Raw genomic sequence first — 21,164 nt, 5'->3', positions numbered from 1 at the left:
CATGAATGAAAGAGGAGAGATCACAACTAACACCAAAGAAATACAAACTATTATAAGAACATACTATGAGCAACTCTACAGCAATAAATTTGACAATCTGGAAGAAATGGATGCATTCCTAGAAACATATAAACTACCACAACTGAGCCAGGAAGAAATAGAAAGCCTGAACAGACCCATAACCAGTAAGGAGATTGAAACAGTTATTAAAAATCTCCAAACAAACAAAAGCCCAGGGCCAGACGGCTTCCCGGGGGAATTCTACCAAACATTTAAAGAAGAACTAATTCCTATTCTCCTGAAACTGTTCCAAAAAATAGAAATGGAAGGAAAACTTCCAAACTCCTTTTATGAGGCCAGCATCACCTTGATCCCAAAACCAGACAAGGATCCCACCAAAAAAGAGAGCTATAGACCGATATCCTTGATGAACACAGATGCGAAAATACTCAACAAAATACTAGCCAATAGGATTCAACAGTACATTAAAGGGATTATTCACCACGACCAAGTGGGATTTATTCCAGGGCTGCAAGGTTGGTTCAACATCCGCAAATCAGTCAATGTGATACAACACATCAATAAAAGAAAGAACAAGAACCATATGATACTCTCAATAGATGCTGAAAAAGCATTTGACAAAGTACAACATCCCTTCCTGATCAAAACTCTTCAAAGTGTAGGGATAGAGGGCGCATACCTCAATATCATCAAAGCCATCTATGAAAAACCCACCGCAAATATCATTTTCAATGGAGAAAAACTGAAAGCTTTTCCGCTAAGGTCAGGAACACGGCAGGGATGTCCATTATCACCACTGCTATTCAACATAGTACTAGAGGTCCTAGCCTCAGCAATCAGACAACAAAAGGAAATTAAAGGCATCCAAATCGGCAAAGAAGAAGTCAAATTATCACTCTTCGCAGATGATATGATACTATATGTGGAAAACCCAAAAGACTCCACTCCAAAACTGCTAGAACTTATACAGGAATTCAGTAAAGTGTCAGGATATAAAATCAATGCACAGAAATCAGTTGCATTTCTCTACACCAACAGCAAGACAGAAGAAAGAGATATTAAGGAGTCAATCCCATTTACAATTGCATCCAAAACCATAAGATACCTAGGAATAAACCTAACCAAAGAGACACAGAATCTATACTCAGAAAACTATAAAGTACTCATGAAAGAAATTGAGGAAGACACAAAGAAATGGAAAAATGTTCCATGCTCCTGGATTGGAAGAATAAATATTGTGAAAATGTCTATGCTACCTAAAGCAATCTACACATTTAATGCAATTCCTATCAAAGTACCATCCATCTTTTTCAAAGAAATGGAACAAATAATGCTAAAATTTATATGGAACCAGAAAAGACCTCGAATAGCCAAAGGGATATTGAAAAAGAAAGCCAACGTTGGTGGCATCAGAATTCCAGACTTCAAGCTCTACTACAAAGCTGTCATCATCAAGACAGCATGGTACTGGCACAAAAACAGACACATAGATCAATGGAACAGAATAGAGAGCCCAGAAATAGACCCTCAACTCTACGGTCAACTCATCTTCGACAAAGCAGGAAAGAATGTCTAATGGAAAAAAGACAGCCTCTTCAATAAATGGTGCTGGGAAAATTGGACAGCCACATGCAGAAAAATGAAATTGGACCATTTCCTTACACCACACACAAAAATAGACTCCAAATGGATGAAGGACCTCAATGTGCGAAAGGAATTCATCAAAATCCTTGAGGAGAACACAGGCAGCAACCTCTTCGACCTCAGCCGCAGCAACATCTTCCTAGGAACAACGCCAAAGGCAAGGGAAGCAAGGGCAAAAATGAATTATTGGGATTTCATCAAGATCAAAAGCTTTTGCACAGCAAAGGAAACAGTTAACAAAATCAAAAGACAACTGACAGAATGGGAGAAGGTATTTGCAAAGGACATATCAGATAAAGGACTAGTGTCCAGAATCTATAAAGAACTTAGCAAACTCAACACCCAAAGAACAAATAATCCAATCAAGAAATGGGCAGAGGACATGAACAGACATTTCTGCAAAGAAGACATCCAGATGGCCAACAGACACATGAAAAAGTGCTCCATATCACTCGGCATCAGGGAAATACAAATCAAAACCACAATGCGATATCACCTCACACCAGTCAGAATGGCTAAAATCAACAAGTCAGGAAATGACAGATGCTGGCGAGGATGTGGAGAAAGGGGAACCCTCCTACACTGTTGGTGGGAATGCAAGCTGGTGCAGCCACTCTGGAAAACAGCATGGAGGTTCCTCAAAATGTTGAAAATAGAACTGCCCTATGACCCAGCAATTGCACTATTGGGTATTTACCCTAAAGATACAAACGTAGTGATCCAAAGGGGCAAATGCACCCGAATTTTATACAGCAATGTCCACAATAGCCAAACTATGGAAAGAACCTATGAACAGATGAATGGATCAAGAAGATGTGGTATATATACACAATGGAATACTATGCAGCCATCAAAAGAAATGAAATCTTGCCATTTGCGACAACATGGATGGAACTAGAGCATATCATGCTTAGCGAAATAAGTCAAGCAGAGAAAGACAACTATCATATGATCTCCCTGATATGAGGAAGTGATGATGCAACATGGGGTTTTAAGTGGGTAGGAGAAGAATAAATGAAACAAGATGGGATTTGGAGGGAGACAAACCATAAGTGACTCTTGATCTCACAAAACAAACTGAGGGTTGCTGGGCGGGAGGGGGTTTGGGAGAAGGGGGTGGGATTATGGACATTGGGGAAGGTATGTGCTTTGGTGAGTGCTGTGAAGTGTGTAAACCTGGTGATTCACAGACCTGTACCCCTGGGGATAAAAATATATGTTTATAAAAAAAATTAAATATTAAAAAAAAAAAAAAGAAAGAAAGAAAGGCAAGATGCATCTATATGTTGCCTGTAGGATAATCATTTCAGACCTAAAAACACATTCAGACAGAAAGAGAAGGGACAGAAAAACATTTACCATGTAAATGCAAGTGAAAAGAAAGCTGGGGTTGCAATCAATACTTATATCTAATAAAAGAGACATTAAAGGCAAAGACCATTTAAGAAACAAAGAAGGACACTACATAATGACAAAGGAAACAATCCAACAAGAGGATCTAACAATCGTAAATATTTATGCACCCAACATGGTAGAAGCTAAATATATAAAACAACTATTGACAGACATAAAGGAAAAATCAACAGGAATATAATAATGGGGAACTTTAATATCCCACTTACATCAATGGATAGATCACCCAGACAGAAAATCAACAAAGAAACAATAGCTTTGAATGATATAATGGACCAAATGGACTGAACAGATATATATTCAGAACATTTCACCCAAAAGGACGAGGAATACTCTTTCTTTTCAAGGGCACATGGAACACTCTCCAGATTGGATCACACATTGGGTCATTAAACAAGTCTCAATAAATTCAAAAAGACTGAAATCATATCATGTATATTTTCTGACCTCAACAATATTAAACTAGAAATAAGTCACAAGAAAGAATTTGGAAAGAAGACAAATACATGGAAACTACATAACATGATACTAAACAATGAATGGGTCAAGGAAGAAATCAAAGAGAAAATAAAAAAATACACGCAGACAAATGAACACGAAAATAGAATGATACAAAATCTTTGGGATACTGCAAAAGTGGTCCTAAGAGGGACGTTTATAACAACAGAAGTCTCAAGAAACAAGAAAAATCTCAAATAAACAACATAAGTTTACACCTCAGGAGCTGGAAAAAGGAACAACTAATGTCCAAAACCAGTAGAAGTAAAGAAATAACAAAGACTAGAACAGAAATAAGTGAAATACAGAAAAAGCAAAAACAAGAACAGAAAGATCAATGACTCAAAGCTGGTTTATTGAAAAGATCAACCAAAACTGATAAACCCTTAGCCAGACTCATCCAAAAAGCAACCCACTCCTGAAAAATAGAGAACTCAAATAAACAAAATCAGAAATGAAAGAGGAGAAATAACAATGAATAGCACAGAAATACAAAGGATTATAGGGAAATATTATGAAGAATTATATGCCAACAAATTGAACCTAGAAGAAATAGATAAATTCCTAGAAAACTGTAACATCCCAAATTTGAATCAGAAATAGAAATACTGACCAAACTGATTACCAGTAGTGAAATTTAAGAAGTTTTCAAAAAACTCCCAATAAACAAAAGTCCAGGACCAAATGGCTTCATAGGTGAATTCTACCAAACGTTAAAAGAAGAGTTACTACTACCTATTCAATAGCTCAAAATTTAAAAAAAAAAAAAAAGAAGATGAAGGAAAGCCACTCAATTCATTCTATGAAGCCAGCATTACCCATAATAAAACCAAAGAAAGTACAAAAGATAAAAATTATAGGACAATAACTCTGATGAACAAAGATGCAAAAAAATCCTCTACAAAATATTAGCAAAATGAATCCAACACAACATAAAAAATCGTTCACCTTGATTAAGGGGATTTATTCCAGGGATGCAGAGGTGGTTCAATATATGCAAATCAATCAATATGATATATCAAATTAACAAGAGAAAGGATAAAAACCATGTGGTCATATCATCAAATGCAGAAAGAGCATTTGAGAATTTACAATATCTATTCATGATAAAAACTCTAACACAGTAGTTTTAGAGGAAACATACCTCAACATAATAAAGGCCATATATATGAAAAACCCTGGCTATTATCACACACAATGGTGAAACACTGAGCTTTTTCTCTAAGATCAGGAATAATAAAATATGTCCAGTAATTACTTTTATTCAACATAGTACTGGAAATCTTAGCCACAGCAGTAAGACAAGAAAAAGAAATAAAAGGCATCCACTGGTAAGGAAGAAGTAAAACTTTCACTATTTGCAGATGCCATGATTTTATATATATATACATATACGTATATATATATACACAAACACACACACATACACACACACACACACACACACAAAGTGTACCATAAAACTACTAGAACTGATAAATGAAAACAGTAAAGTTACAGGATACAAAATTAATATACAGAAATCTTGCATTTCTATACTCTAATAATGAAATAGCAGCAGAAGTTAAGAAAACAATCCCATTTACAACTGCACAAAAAGCAATAAATACCAGGAATATACTTAACCAAGAGGGTAAGTAACCCATACTCTGAAAACTATAAAATGCTGGGGAAAGAAACTGATGATGACATAAACAAATGGAAAGATACTCCATGTTCATGGATTGGAAGAAAGAATATTGTCATAATGTCTATACTACCCAAAGAAATCTATCAAAATACAAAAAACATTTTACACAGAACTAGAACAAACTATCTTAAAATTTGTATGGAACCACAAAAGACTCCAAATAGCAAAAGCAATTTTGAGAAAGAAGAGGAAACCTGGAGGTATCACAACTGCAGATTTCAAAATATAGTACAAAGCTATAGTAATCAAAACAGTATGACACTGGCAGAAAAATAGGCACATTGATCAATGGGACAGAATACAGCCCAGAAATAGACTCACATGTATATGGTGAATCTATGAAAAAGGAGGAAAGAATACACAATGGGAAAAAGTCTCCTCAACAAATGGTACTACATAAACTGTGCAGCTACATGCAAAAAGAGTGAAACTGAACCACCTTCTTACACCATATAGAAAAATAAACCCAAAATAGATTAAGGACTTAAATGTGAGACCTGAAACCATAAGACTCCCGAAAAGAAAACAGGCAGTAATTGCCTTGACACTGACTGCACCAACAGTTTTCTAGGTATGTCTAGAGAAACAAGAGACAAAAGCAACATTAAACTACTGAGACTATACCAAAAGAAAAATCTTTGCACAGTAAAGGAAACCATCACCAAAACAAAAGGCAACCTTCTGAACAGGAGAAGGTCTTTGCAAATGATATTCAATAAGGGGTTAATATCCAAAATATATAAATAACTTACATAACTCAACACCAAAAACCCAGATAATTTGATTAAAAAATGGGCAAAGGGCCTGTAAAGACATTTTTCCAAAGACATAGATGGCCAACAGATACTTGGAAAGATGTTGAACATAACTAATCATCACAGAAATGAAAACTGCTATTAGATACCACTTCATATCTGTTAGAATGGCTTAAATCAAAAACATAAGAAATAAGTGTAACAAGTGTTGGCAAGGATGTGGAAAAAAGGAACCCTCTGTGTATTGACTGAAATGCAAATTGGTGGGGCCTCTGTGGAAAACAGCATGTAAGTTCCTCAAAATATTAAAAACTGAATTACCATATGATCCAAAGATTCCATTACTTTGTATCAACCCAAAGAAAACAAAAACACTAATTTGAAAAGATAGAAACACCCCTATGTTTATTGCAGTGTTATTTACAATAGCCAAGATATGGAAGCAACCAAGGATCCATTCATAGATAGATAAAGAAGATGTGGTATATATACACAATGGACTATTAATCAGCCATAAAAATGAATGAGATCTTGCCATTTGCAATACATGGATGACTCTAGGGGGTATAAGGTTAAGTGAAATAAATCAGAAAGCCAAATTTCAAATGATTTTACTCATATGTGGATTTAAGAACAAAATGAACAAATACACACAAAGAAACAGAGACAAATAAAACAGCCTCTTAAATACAGAGAAGAAAATAGTATTTGCCAGAGGGGAGGTGGGTGTAGGGATGAGTGAAACAGATAAAGGTAATTAAGAGTACCGTTATCCTAAAAAAAAAAAAAAAAAAAAAAAAAAGCACAGTTATCCTGATGAGTACTTAGTATTGTATAGAGCTGCTGATTCATGAATTCATGATACTGTATACCTGAAACTAAAATAACACTGCATGTTAATTATATTTAAATAAAAAAATAATAATCTAAGCTAGGGAAAAAGAAAATCAGCCTAGGCTGAGAGGACATCATACACTTAAAAGTACTTAATAATTTTATATACACCTTATATTTATATGTAATGAGATTTTTTTATCCTCCAGGTGGATAGAGATTAGTCAAAATGGTTGATTTTTCTTGGTACTGTTTCCAAGGTCACCTAAAAACAAAGGTCCCCCAGCAAGGGGAGATTTAATTTACAATAATTATTAAGTATATGACAATCATATTTCTATTATCAGTAAAACTAATATAATTACACTTTTAAAAAAGTAGACAAAAATAAATCTTTCTGGTTTGTCTATCTCCCATTTCTCATATTAAAAAAAAAAAAAAAAAAAGGATAAAATTGTTTGCTGTAGAAGTCATACTTAAAAGCCCTAATCTTGTCTATACATAGCTTTTCCACTCAACTGAGTTTCTTTCTGTGAAAAAAATTTGAGTCATGACCAACATCACTGACTATACTTTAAGAGATGCCTGATAATGAATTTCCTTCCACAAACTGCATGATAAATTTTTGAGATCTGCTTATTTTTCATCTGTATTAAATAGACGGGATATCAAGAGATCTAAAATTAAAATTTGTTAAGTGTCTACTGTGTGCTTGGCACTTTGCACACATTATTTCATTTAATTTTCATAAACATACGAAGCACTCTTATTCCCATTTTGCACAGGAGGAACATGAGGTTTAAAACTTGACCTTTATTTGATCAGTGTCAGTCAGTTGGCCAATTTGGCCTGTCCTCAACTCCTGTCCTCTACAATGCAGCCTGAAATTCAATTTTAAGATTTGGAGTGTTCTATTCTTCACTAATTAATATTTAATACAGTCTATGCCAAGCTAAAAGTAAAATAAAATAAAATCACATCAGTTTGGAGATCTTCAGTTTGCCATTAAAATATACACATACTGGGAAAGACTCCTTAATTCTGGTCAAGTTGGCAGTAAGTTTAGTGCATGTTGTTCTTATTTTCTTTATATAAGCCTGAAGGCAAGAAGGAAAAATTAGTCTTTTAAAAAGGGTTTTCTTCAATAAACCATCATGCTGACAAATTAAATGACAGTAACCTCTCTCAACAGCTGACAGCCTAGCAGGGGCCCTGTTAACATTCACATTAGGGCAGACTGATTGGTTTAATTGGCAGTCATGCCTAAAAACCTGCAGAGGAATTGATGCTGAATGAATCATTTCCTTTAGCAATATTCAGCAGTTTGAATGCAGCAATGCAACCAAAGGCTCTTAAAGTTGTTCTATTTATTGTTGAAACCAACCGACCAAGTGATTACTTTCATTTTATTTTCTAAAATTGTGTGCTTTTTACTGAAAGCCATCATTTAAAAATGTTTCAAAGAAAAGATTTCTTACCACATTTTCCCATATCTCAAACTGGAAGGTACTAGAGGCAGACAATGTCGTGAGGAATAAATCTAGAAGGAAAATAATAGAATGGTAAGTTTTGTTACTGATGTATACATTTAAAACAGGAAGAAAAACAGTTATTAATAGAGTTGTACTTAAACATATTTTAAATTATTTTTAAGGAGCTTGATCCTGTCAAAGAAAAGAAAGCATATTATCCTGTACTAGTACAACTAAGGAAAATGTATTTAAAGGCAGCATTTGGTATTATTCCTTCAAAAGCATTCTTTATTTTTAAGAGCAGTTATGTGTATTAACCTTTTTTATCTTATACATTTTTATTTTAAAGCACACTATATTTTAAACAAAATATTCAAATTAGAATCACATTGTGCTTTCTCACCTAAGAGCTATGCTTCCTTATGTATCTCATATATATATATACATATATACATATATATATGTGTATATATATATATATATATGGCTTAAGTGTTATTTTAAGTCACAGTATCATAGCATCCAAAATCTTTAGTACTTATGTTAAGTGAACAATAAATTGTATTTCAAATTCTGAATGGAAGAATTGTCTTCATGTAGTCCAACTAAAAAAATTTATTTTATTGGAAAGTGTAAGATATTTAATAAAATTTGTTGAAAAATAATAGGTTGACAGTCAAATCTAACACCCTATTAATCCAAAGGCCAGGTGAAATGCAAATCTATTCTAGTAGTAGTATTTATTATATTTGCATAGTGGCAATTTTACTTAGCAAATACATAGTTTCAGAATGATGAGCTGACTCATAAGAATATTAAAATAACATTACTCTTTCATGCTTTAAAAAGTGGGAATTATTCAGAGTGATATGCAGACCATAACTATTTTAAAGAAAAGATTTTTTCTGTCCTATTAAATTTGTTTAAGAAAACTATCCTTCACATTTTAATGTGTTTTCTGTAGAGATTTCATATGAGTTTAATGAAGCTCATTTATGAAATAATTATAATAATAAGAATTTTCATAGAATCCCCAGAAAGCTAAGTAATTTCTTCTCTGTTACAATTAGTTGTAGTTAAACTCCTGATTCCAAGTAAGTGAAACTATTCTTTCTTTCAATATATCAGAAATCTCTTGATTTATTTTTACCACACTAAGGATGCTTTCCCTGTCTTTTTGAAGTCTTTTATGAAGATAATTTCTTTCTTTTTTTTTTAAGATTTTATTTATTTATTTGACAGACAGAGATCACAAGTAGGCAGAGAGGCAGGCAGAGAGAGGAGAGAGGAGGAAGTAGGCTCCCTGCTGAGCAGAGAGCCCAATGCGGGGCTCGAACCCAGGACCCTGAGATCATGACCTGAGCCCAAGGTAGAGGCTTTAATCCACTGAGCCACCCAGGAGCCCCTGAAGATAATTTCTTTACTCTGTACTTCCATGCTCATCTAGGAAAATTCCCAAACAATACCTGAGATTTGTGAGATGATGCACCTATAGCCAACATCCTCTCCTTTTCCCATATACCCTCCACATTGCTATTAGCATGATGAAAAAATAAAAGTGCAAATCTGATCTCATTCCTTCTCTTCCAGTATCTCTTCTTCCCATATGAGGAAGCCTACTTATCTAAGTTTCCATGCTCATTTCCTGCTACTCTATCACAAGAAACTGACTCTCTATAATACCCTTTTATGTCACAGCTATCTGATGTCCCCACTGTCCCTGAGGCCCTTCCTCTCCCTAGGCATAGCTTTCCCTTCATTGTTATTCCACTATGGTATCTCAATTGGCATGATTACAAGATCCTATGATATTCCAGTTTCATATCTGTCTTTCCTGAGCTTCTTGAGGGGAAGAGTCATGCCTAATTGGTTTTTATATCTCTGTGGTTTCTATGTACTTGGAAATGTGTTTGAATAACTGTTTTACAACTAAATGATACCATACACACACACACACACACGCCCCACATATATACACATATACATGTCTACGGACATATGCAAGTGTGTTTATGGGTATATATATGTATATATATATTGTATTTAGTTATATAAAATATACAGTGGTTCCTGAAAATTTGCTTGAACTATCTATAAATAGTTACTCTATTGCATCCTTAAAAGGTATCTTGGGAAAAGAAGGGTTTTATGTTAGAGCATTTCATTCAAAATATGTATGACTGATTATAGTGACTCCTGTCTTAGGAATGTTTTAAAAACTGTTAATTTTTATCTGAAAATATGAGCCTGGTAATGGGTATTATGGAGGGCAGGGATTGCATGGAGTACTGGGGGTTACATGCAAACAATGAATCATGGAACACTGTATCAAAAACTAATGATGCTTGGCATCAGGGAAATACAAATCAAAACCACAATGAGATACCACCTCACACCAATCACAATGGCTAAAATTAACAAGTCAGGAAATGACAGATGCTGGCGAGGATGCGGAGAAAGGGGAACCCTCCTACACTGTTGGTGGGAATGCAAGCTGGTGCAACTGCTCTGGAAAACAGCATGGAGGTTCCTCAGAAAGTTGAAAATAGAGCTACCCCATGACCCAGCAATTGCACTACTGGGTATTTACCCTAAAGATACAAATGTAGTGATCTGAAGGGGCACGTGCACCCGAATGTTTATAGCAGCAAGGTCCACAATAGCCAAACTATGGAAAGAACCTAGATGTCCATCAAAAGATGAATGGATCAAGAAGATGTGGTACATATACACAACGGAATACTATGCAGCCATCAAAAGAAATGAAATCTTGCCATTTGTGATGACATGGATGGAACTAGAGGGTATTGTGCTTAGTGAAATAAGTCAAGCAGAGAAAGACAACTATCATATTATCTCCCTGATATGAGGAAGTGGAGATGCAATGTGGGGGCTTTGGGGTGTAGGAAAAGAATAAATGAAACAAGATGGGATTTGGAGGGAGACAAACCATAAGTGACTCCTAATCTCACAAACAAACTGAGGATTGCTGGGAGGAGGGGCGCTGGGAAAGGCGGGTGGGGTTATGGACATTGGGGAGGCTATGTGCTATGGTGAGTGCTGTGAAGTGTGTAAACCTGGCGATTCACATACTTGTACCCCTGGGGATAAAAATACATTATATGTTTATACAAATAAAAAAAATTGATTAAAAAAAGTCTTTAAAAAAAAAGACTAATGATGTACTGTATGGTGACTAACATAACACAATTTAAAAAAAAATTAAAAAAAAAAGGAAAATGTGAGTAATCAGCATAAGAAAGTGATTAGGTATTAAGAGCCATAGAGATTTCTAAGAATCACGTACAACCATGTCAGTGCAAGCTCTGAGCTATTTGACAGAAGTAAAGCGGATAATTACACTATTATTACACAATACAGGTGAATTTGTTCAAACTGAAAACATTTACAGTGTTGAAATTCTGAACGCATTTGAGAAGACAGGAGGGGGCATCTTTCTGACAAGGGCTCACAGGCTCATTGCCTGATAAGCCAGTTAGCTTTGTAGGATTGGAAGAGCTCTTTTGTTACCACAAATGACCAAGCAGAGACAGTTAGAAGGGAGGGGTGGGTGGTTACCAGCAATCTATTACCCTTCATAGAAAAACAACACAAAGTGTTTTTTTCTGATGGCACTGCACTAGTCTCAATACATTTGCATAAAAGGTGATAAATCATGAGCTTTCTGCTCTTCCATTCACAGTTTGAAAATTTAACAACTATAACCACGTTTGCTGATTCCATTTTCATAGCTTCATGAGCTATTATATTAAGATTTTGAAATACAGTAAATTTTGATGAGGGATTGGAAGTATCTTGTAAAATAGATTAAAAAAATTCATTTCACTATTCAATTATGCAAAAAAAGGTTATAGGAAAAATAAATGATTCATTTTGTAGAGAAATAGAGACAATTAATAATCAACAATTCAAGATGAAATCATGCCTCTGACTTTGAATGAAATGAGAATGAAATAAAGAAATGAAATTAAATAAGCTAGGAAAAAAAGTCAATAAAGCAACCAACTTCTCACCTCCTACATGGGTAAGAGTAATTCATTCACATAATATAATGGAAGGAAATGTACCCAATGAAACTGTAACAGATGCTGTGACATGCCACCCAGATCCCTTCTGCATAAAAGACTTATTCTTTTGCTTACTGGAAATGCGGCTGGCAGACAGCCCTACGCAGTTGCCCTTTCTGGAACAGCTCTAGGTGAAAAGAATTGCTTTGCCAAAGGTTGCATCCCTTTCTACACTAGGCTGCATTCAATAACTGGTCAGTTCAGAGAAATAAAGTCTAGACCCCCACCACCATCACTCAGGAAAACTCTGCAGGGCCACACCACAAGGCATTCAGAAGACCAAGGTCTGGTGAGGTTTTTATTTGACACTAAATCATAGCCCAATTCTGCTTCCTTCCCATTTCCTCCAGTAGTACTGACTATAAGAGCACTCCCTAAAACTTCTTGCACACTAGTTTCTATTTCAAAGTCTACTTCTCAGAAAATGCAATCTACAACTGTTGATACCAGAAGTGACCTAAGAAAGCAAATACTAAGATTTTGAAGTTGAATCACCTCAAAAGAGACTGCTAATAAGGATTTTTTCACTGGGGTTAAAGAGTGAACAGATGGCCATACTATCTTTTACTAGTATTATTGGGATGGTATTTTGGTGGAAGGGAATACACTAGTGGGTGTGGTATTTCAGGCTTTTTGAGAAATATGAGATAAACACTGACTATAAAGACAGTGAAATTGGATGGCTATTGTTAAGCTTACCTGAAGAAACAGAGGAGAGACACAAATACTAAGCATGACTGACGAGAAAGTAAAAGCCATGTGTGAAACCAAGAGGGCCTCTTGAGTAGCATCTAAAGAGGTTCTCATCTCCTGTAGTAGGAGGGCAAAAATGAGCTGAAGACTAAGACCAGGATTTGTTTCAACTGATCCCCTAAAGTAAGCTAAATATCTACCAGAACACTCTGAACACCCATGAAATCAGCCTGAGATCTAAGATTATACACTTCTGGATCTCTACAGGGCGGAAGACATCAGTGGAGAGGTAACATGGAGAGGGAATACTGAGACTGATATCAGAGGATAAACTGAAGGGGAGGGAGCCACCAGAAGTGACCCATTGTAAAGTAATACCCCAATATTAAAGTGCCCTGTGGTTGGGGACCAGTATTAACTTGGAGACTTGTTAAAAGCACTCAAAAAGCACAATAGATCTTAAAGGGCAACTGGTAGAATTGGGTGGCCATGGGCACAGACCTAAATCCAGGGTCCCACGACAGTCACGACCGGTGATCATATCTATGCCAGAGAGAGCCGGGTGAGGCCTCTGTGGTCTCTGAGCCCACAGCATTCTGCACTTGCATCACTGCTGGGCTGGGTGCACTGCTGTTGGCTGGAGCCTGAGAGAGCCCGGTGTGAATGCCAGCCTGTGGTCTCTGGCCCGCAGCCTTCCAAGACCTATGCGATCCTGGGGTCTGAGCATACCCAGCTCATGCCTGAGAGAACTCGGTGCAGTCTCAGGTTGGGATATGTCGGCCTGCAGCCTTCCCCAACCTGTGCCTCCATGGGGTGTAGCACACTGGGCATGGGCATGGATTCCAGACAGCAGTCTGGCAATGGTATCCACCTGGGCTCAGACTCGCCTAGACCAATATCACTCAGTTCTCATGGCACAGGAATGCAGAGACAACCGGGGGTCTTGGGCAACCACTGACCACTGAGAAGGTGGCCAAGGGGTGCGCAATGCCTGTGGGAGCCTGTGGTGTTCAGTGGAGTTTGCAGAGGGAGAGTCTGTGTATTCTGGACCACCCAAAAGAGAGCAGACTGAGGTTTCTCTATGAGGTGGAGGTCTCAGTGGAGTCAGCTTTCCATTAAATCCCAGAAAAGCCACAAAAAGTCACCAAAGAACAAAAGCCTGAAAAACAGGTTTCCAAAGAGCCAAGCCCCTTGATAAGGGGCAGGGCAAAGCAGCCCAAGCAAGAGTGACCGAAAAACAACAGGGGGAAAGCCAAAAGAATGAGAGGACAACCACCACAGTGTCCCCATAAAATTGTAAAACCCCAACACCAGGGGAAAACAATATATTAAGCTCCTGGTATTGCCCCCAAACCTGTATTTTTCACAAATACAAGTTTTCTTTCTTTTCTTTTTTTTTTTAAATTCATTCTCACGATTCTTGTTCTTTTAATTTTTTTAACCTGCTTACCATTACAAATGAGGTTTAATACAATGTATTCCATAATAACATTTTAACTTGAACTTTTTTCATATATATCCCTGTTTCTTTTTCTTTTCTTTTTTTCTTTAATACATATAGATATAAGCTTCAAGGTAGTCCTTTTCCCTCTTCAATACTATCCCTATCTATAAACCAGTTTTAATTTCCCTGTATCTCTGGAAAGTAGAGTCCTTTAACAAAGATAAAAAGACTCACCCAAGAAGAACTGAATTAACCTTCCATGCCTGCCCACATGGAGGGTTTATAACCATCTTCTCATCTTATTCTTCTGTTAGTGTTTCTGTGCTTTTTTTTTTTTTTTTTTTGTACTATATAAATCTTATTCTTGGGATTCATTTTGGCTTTTTTTTTTCTTGTATTTTACTTTTGTTGGTCTTTCTGTTTGTTCGTTTTCGTTTACATACCGTACAGATCTTACTTTCAGGGCTCATTCTAGCTGGGTTTTCTGGTTTTTTATTTTATTTTTTTCCTATTTTTCTCTCTCCCTTTTCTTTCCTTTTGGTTGTGACTTCCGATTGCTCTGAAACTTTCCAGGTGGATATTGCCTAGGTCGTGGTTGATATGTTCAGCTATACATCCCCTCAACCACTTCTCACCAAAATTACTAGAAGGAGGAACACCCAACAGAGGAAAAATTCAGACTGTGCCCTCTCCATCAGAACTATTGGATATGGACATCAATAGTATGTTGGAAAGGGAATTTAGGGTAACAATTATCCAGGCAATGGATAGGTTGGAGAAAACCATTAGTGACAACATAGAATTTCTAAGGACAGAAGTGAGAGCTGACCTGGCAGAAGTTAAAAATGATATCAGTGAGATCCAGTCCAATCTAAATACTCTAACAGCTAGGGTAACCAAGGCAGAAGATCGAATTAGTGATCTAGAAACACTAGGGAGGGGATGGGGGATGTATGAGCCTGGTGGTGGGCATTAAGGAGGGCACGTATTGTGTGGAGCACTGGGTGTGGTGCATAAACAATGAATCTTGGAATACTTAAAAAAAAAAAAAAAAAAGGAATAGAAGATCTCCAAAGAAGGTTGAATTCTCAACCTAAGCTGGTCTGGTATGCTAACGTCAGGGCCCTAGTTTGGAAAGAATGATACCTGACTCATGAATTAGGAACATCTGGGTGATGAACCTGAAGTCTTTAGCCCTCAGATTCACTTGAGTCCTCAAAGCTTGCATAAGTGGCCCAGTTTTCACTGTTATAGGCTGGTATTCACTCCTGTTTGAACATGATGTTTTCCCTAAAGGCTAGTGCTCTCTTGTTTAAAGATGAGGGAGAGGATTCTGCTCCCATTGGAAAACATGCTTCCAAGTTCCTATAGTTTGTCTCATATTCTCTCCTGGCTACTAGACCACAAAGTGGGGTTAAGTTACAAAATAATCTAGCCAGGGATGTGATGTACACATAAGGGAAAAAGGAACTATAGCCTGAATTAAGTCCAGGACCTAGCTAACATGTAGTGGCGGGGGCCAGGAGAATATGCATGAGACTATATTCTGAGATTGCTTGAACAAGATGGAGGCAGGGAGAATGAGGTGTAGGGTGGGGTAGAAAAAATACCTGGGGTTGGGGTCAAGGTTTTTACACTGGATACCTTACATGCTAGAAGAGGTAGCAATTCACTTTACAGGAGCAGACCACACACTGGATATGGGTTTATTCTTCCTGTCTTAACAACTAATTTTTTAAAATGCTAACAGAAATACAGTATGATGATGGCTGAGATCACTGGTATTTACTTGAAGAAATAATCCTTAACAAAAGATCATGAGTTAGTGAAAAATTCAGGATATAAGCCCCAAACCCAATGAAATTCCTTTTCATTAAAATCTTATAACAAGTAAAAAAGTGAAACTATTCAATGCACATGCAGTTTCTTCCCCAGAAAATATAAGAGTAAGTGTTGAGTAAGTGTACACAAAAACATTAAATGGTATTGCTTCAATTATTTCCATTCATAGTTTGAAAGGATTAAGCTACTGCATTTTTAAATACTGCCAAGCGCTGCACAGCCTTCCCTTCAAGCGAAAAATCTTCTGGTTAAAGTTGGCATCAAAAGGAAGCCCACTTAGGAGTCTTAAAAACTAAAATTGGAAGCTAACTATACCACATTAGGAAAAATGCAAACAAGGCTTTATGATTGTGATCAAAGTTTAAAGTTAGATAGTAATGGGCACTTAACATCCTTTTGATATACTATGTAGGAAGGAAGAGGTTAAAAACTATAATTTCCAGCACTGCATTCTTTCAGTGTGACATCTTGCTGTTTGAAAAAATATTTTGATGGAAGTTTTTAAAAAGTATTCATCATGTCATTTGGAGTTCCTGCATGAAGAAATTCTCCTTGAATGATGAAAGTTACTGTACTTCCAAGGGAGTAAATATTATGGTCCATTTGGAAAAACAGAGTTCATAAGACTTTTTCAGTATTTTATGGAAGCTTCAGGTATTTCCACAAAAAATGGTTCAAAGCAGTATCACAGTTTGTGCTGCTTTAATCTTGAGAACAGAGGACATGCCAAGCTCATGTTTACATCTGTACTATAGAACACCTACTCTATATCTGTTCTTTAGTACTGTCCAGTCTTTCTTAGGTCTGGTTATATTAGTGAAGATGAGCATAAGTATGTAGAATAAAAATATCTTCCCCCTGCTTCCATTTGTTCATAAAAAAGCACATTGAAGTCAACATGGCAGCTGAAATTGTGAAGACAAATGAGCTCTTCCCCTTCTCAGTGGCAGTTTAACTGCACTCTGGTTCAGAGGTCATCAACACACAGACTGTAAGGCATGAGGCTCCAACTTAAATAAGTTAATGGGTCCTGGTACAATGAAGATGATCAAACAATAAAAAGTTACAGAGCACAAAAACTGACCACGAATCTCAGGATGGATGAGATGGTAGGTAGTAGAGCTAGATGAAGCCACAAGATCTGATCACTGACTAATGAAGACATCAACTAATTAGCCTCAGGCAATTACTATTATGGAAATATGGTTTTTAAATATGAAAAATTATATTTTAAAAATACTGAAATCTAATTCAAAATATGTTAAGCAGGAAGGGCAAAAAACCAAAAACATTTCTGCAGAGGCTCCAGTTTTAGCCACAGGTACTAGATTGAAACATCTGATATACTACTGCTTTGCTTACATATCTGTGGGCAGAGAACCAACCCTATTTCTTATATTCCTATTTCAAATAATAGTCCCAAATCATATTCTGTACAAATGAATTAAATTTAATAACATATGAGGAATCTGTTTAAATGGATCTCCATTCACAAAGCAAAGTTTAAGGAAGAAGTATAAATTTCTAGGAATCATTTTTCAATTTCATTTTTTAAAGACTTTTAATTATTTATTTTAGAGATAGAGAGTGAGAACATAAGCAGGGGGAGGAACAAAGGGAGAGGGACAAGAAGACTCTGTGCTGAGTATGGAGCCCAATGCAGGGCTCGATTCCATGATCCTGAGATCATGACCTGAGCTGAAATCAAGAGTTGGACGCTCAACAGACTGAGCCACCCAGGTGCCCCTAGATTTCAGGTTTTAAGTTATACCCTTCTATCTAGACTTCCCCTTCCTTTCTTTTTCCTATCACGAAGCACTGGGCTCCAGCTGAAGATTCACTATACTTAGCAGAGAGCTCTGACTACCTCAAACATAAGAGACTGTACACAAGGTACAGAGAGACTTAAGACATCATACTCTGGTCCACAGGCACACATTTTAAGACTGAAAGCCCTCAATCCTGGGTAAACAAGAAACAACTTCAACACACACCTTCTCTCATCAGTCAAACCATTATCAGAAGTTCTTTTGTTGTAAGGGGAAAAAAGACTGGATTTATCTCAGATTGTGTAGGAATATGAGAATCTCAGGTGAAAACAATAAACTCTAAATAATAGGCTGCTGGCAGCAAATGATGAGGGGGGCCTAGTATGACCCTAAAATTGAATGTTTAAGGGAATTATAATTTCCATTTGATGAGGATTATTAACAAATAAAGAATGGATATATTTTACTTACATTTTTACTATAGGAAATTTATTTTCAGAACTTATATGAACTTTTAGAGAAATGTAATCAATCATCAAAATAAATTAATGATCTTCAAAGTCTTAGCAGTATTTTGAATTCTACTGTTTTATATTTATCTTTCAATTTAAGTCACATATTTCCTCTATTCCTAAGAGGTTAGAGTCTTAGAGAACCTTGGGGAATTTGCAGTTTTAATGTTTTTAACCTTGTAATGTTTTGATGGGTGAACAGGCATTATGATTCAAAATTCCAATATGAGAGGGACGCCTGGGTGGCTCAGTTGGTTGGACGACTGCCTTCGGCTCAGGTCATGATCCTGGAGTCCTGGGATCGAGTCCCGCATCGGACTCCCAGCTCCATGGGGAGTCTGCTTCTCTCTCTGACCTTCTCCTCGTTCATGCTCTCTCTCACTGTTTCTCTCTCAAGTAAATAAATAAAATCTTTAAAAAAAAAAAAAAAAAAATTCCAATATGAGAAGACACTTCATTTTCTATAAGAGTCTTCTATGTTCCAGAAGGTAAAGAATTCATTAGAGATGATAATATTTAATGATGGAAAGAACAGGAGAACAGGAACTTGGCATTAATCACTACTAAGATTTTCATATTTTCTATCAGCTCTCAGTAAGTAAATTTACTTGAATGAAGATTTTATAACACAAATTTTAGAACTGCATTTGCCCTGATGTTTTTTTCTCAGGGCAGTCAAGTCAGTCTGCCTCGATTTGGTTTATACAATAAGGTCACATCCATTTGGTTTTTACAATAAGGTCACCTATTTCCATTAGATGCTTTCATTCCAAAATTCTGATCCTTTATTACCATGTCCCCTTATGTCTTACTTATAAATTTATAAAGATATTATACTTGCCATTTGTTCAAAAGCTACCTACATAGCACTAACATGGCATGTTGGATTTTTGAGTACTTATTTCCTTTGAATAAAAAGATTGCATGTCCAGGAAAACAACAGATGTTGGCAAGATTGCAGAGAAATGGGAACCCTCTTACACTGTTGGTGGAAACGCAAATTGGTGTAGTCTCTCTGGAAAACAGTATGGAGGTTCCTCAAAAGTTAAAAACAGAACTATTCTACAATCCAGCAACTGCGCTACTAGATATTTGCTCAAAGGATACAAACATACTGATTTGAAGGGGCACATGCACCCTGATGTTTATAGAACATTATCAACAATAGCCAAACTACGGAGAGAGCCTAGATGTCCATAGACTAAGGAATGGATAATGAAGTTGTGATATCTATCTATCTATCTATCTATGCATCTATATCTGAACACACACACACATCATATATATGCAATGGAATATTACTCAGTCATTAAAAAAGAATGAAATCTTGTCATTTGCAATGATATTGATAGAACTATAGTATATTGCACTAAGCAAAATAAGTCAGAAAAATATTATATGGTTTCACTCATGTTTAATTCAAGAAACAAAACAGATGAACCATATGGGGGAAAAGAGAGGTAAACCAAAGACAACAAACTGAGGGTTACTGGAAGGAAGTGAGTGGGTCATGGGTTAAATGGGTGGTGGGTATTAAGGAAGGTACTTGTTGAGACAGCAATGGGTGTTGTATGTAAGTGATCAATCATTAAATTCTACTCCTGAAACCAGTATTATATTTTATGTTAATTAAGTGAAATACCTATTTCTTCATTTATTTGTTTATATTAAATATTTTATCTATTTATTTGTCAGAGAGAGAGAGAGAGAACAAGCAGGAGAAATGGCAGGCAGGGGCAGAAACAGGCTCCCTGCTGAGCAAGGAGCCTGATGTGGATTCAATCCCAGGACCCTGGGATCATGAACTGAGCCAAAGGCAGACACTTAACCAACTGAGCCACCAGGCATCCCATTAACTTAGTGGAATTTAAATAAAAACTTAAAAACAACAAAAAAAAGAGCAACCCTTATGTATAGACTTATGAGTAAAGCAGAAATTTAAAAAAAAATAGCAGAAATAAAAAAAGTCAGTCTCCACTGATGTTAAAGGACTGTTAAAGGGCTTTAACTGTATCTTTTATGCATTTCTGTCTCCTGAGTTGTTTCATTTTTAAGAGAATTCTTAATTTTCCAACATGATGGGCTCATACTCAGGGGATTTGGGTTAGAGAAGGAACCTTAGTTTTGCTCACAAAAATAGTGGCTAGACATTTAAAACCAAATTCAACTTGACAGTAATTTATTTCTCAAGTGGCATGACTCAATCAAGGTAATGAATGCTCTAAAATTTATGAGTAGCACCTGTTGGTATCTCTGACCATGGCTACATCAGAGCAAACTGCAAATGCAATACATATGGTCAGAAAAGCTTAGTAGATTATTCCTTTTGTAAATCCACAGGCAGGACAGTTTAGCATACAAAATGAGTTATCCTTTTTTTTTTTTTTTTTTTAAAGATTTTATTTATTTATTTGTCAGAGAGAGAGAGAGAGAGAGTGAGCGAGCACAGGCAGAGTGGCAGGCAGAGTCAGAGGGAGAGGCAGGCCCCC

General features: G+C 36.3%; 1 protein-coding gene across 1 annotated transcript in view; it reads right to left on the bottom strand.

Moving 5' to 3' along the window:
• ITFG1 (integrin alpha FG-GAP repeat containing 1) overlaps positions 1 to 21,164 on the bottom strand; it is a 324,431-nt gene that overhangs the window by 213,524 nt on the left and 89,743 nt on the right. The window contains exon 7 of the mRNA XM_059152027.1: positions 8,334 to 8,395. Within this exon, the coding sequence (XP_059008010.1) occupies positions 8,334 to 8,395 (62 nt within the window). The remainder of the gene's footprint in view (positions 1 to 8,333; positions 8,396 to 21,164) is intronic.

The sequence above is a fragment of the Mustela lutreola genome, chromosome 16 (genome assembly GCF_030435805.1).
Source record: "Mustela lutreola isolate mMusLut2 chromosome 16, mMusLut2.pri, whole genome shotgun sequence".
Lineage (NCBI taxonomy): Eukaryota > Metazoa > Chordata > Mammalia > Carnivora > Mustelidae > Mustela > Mustela lutreola.
This window is presented reverse-complemented; position numbering and strand designations above follow the sequence as displayed.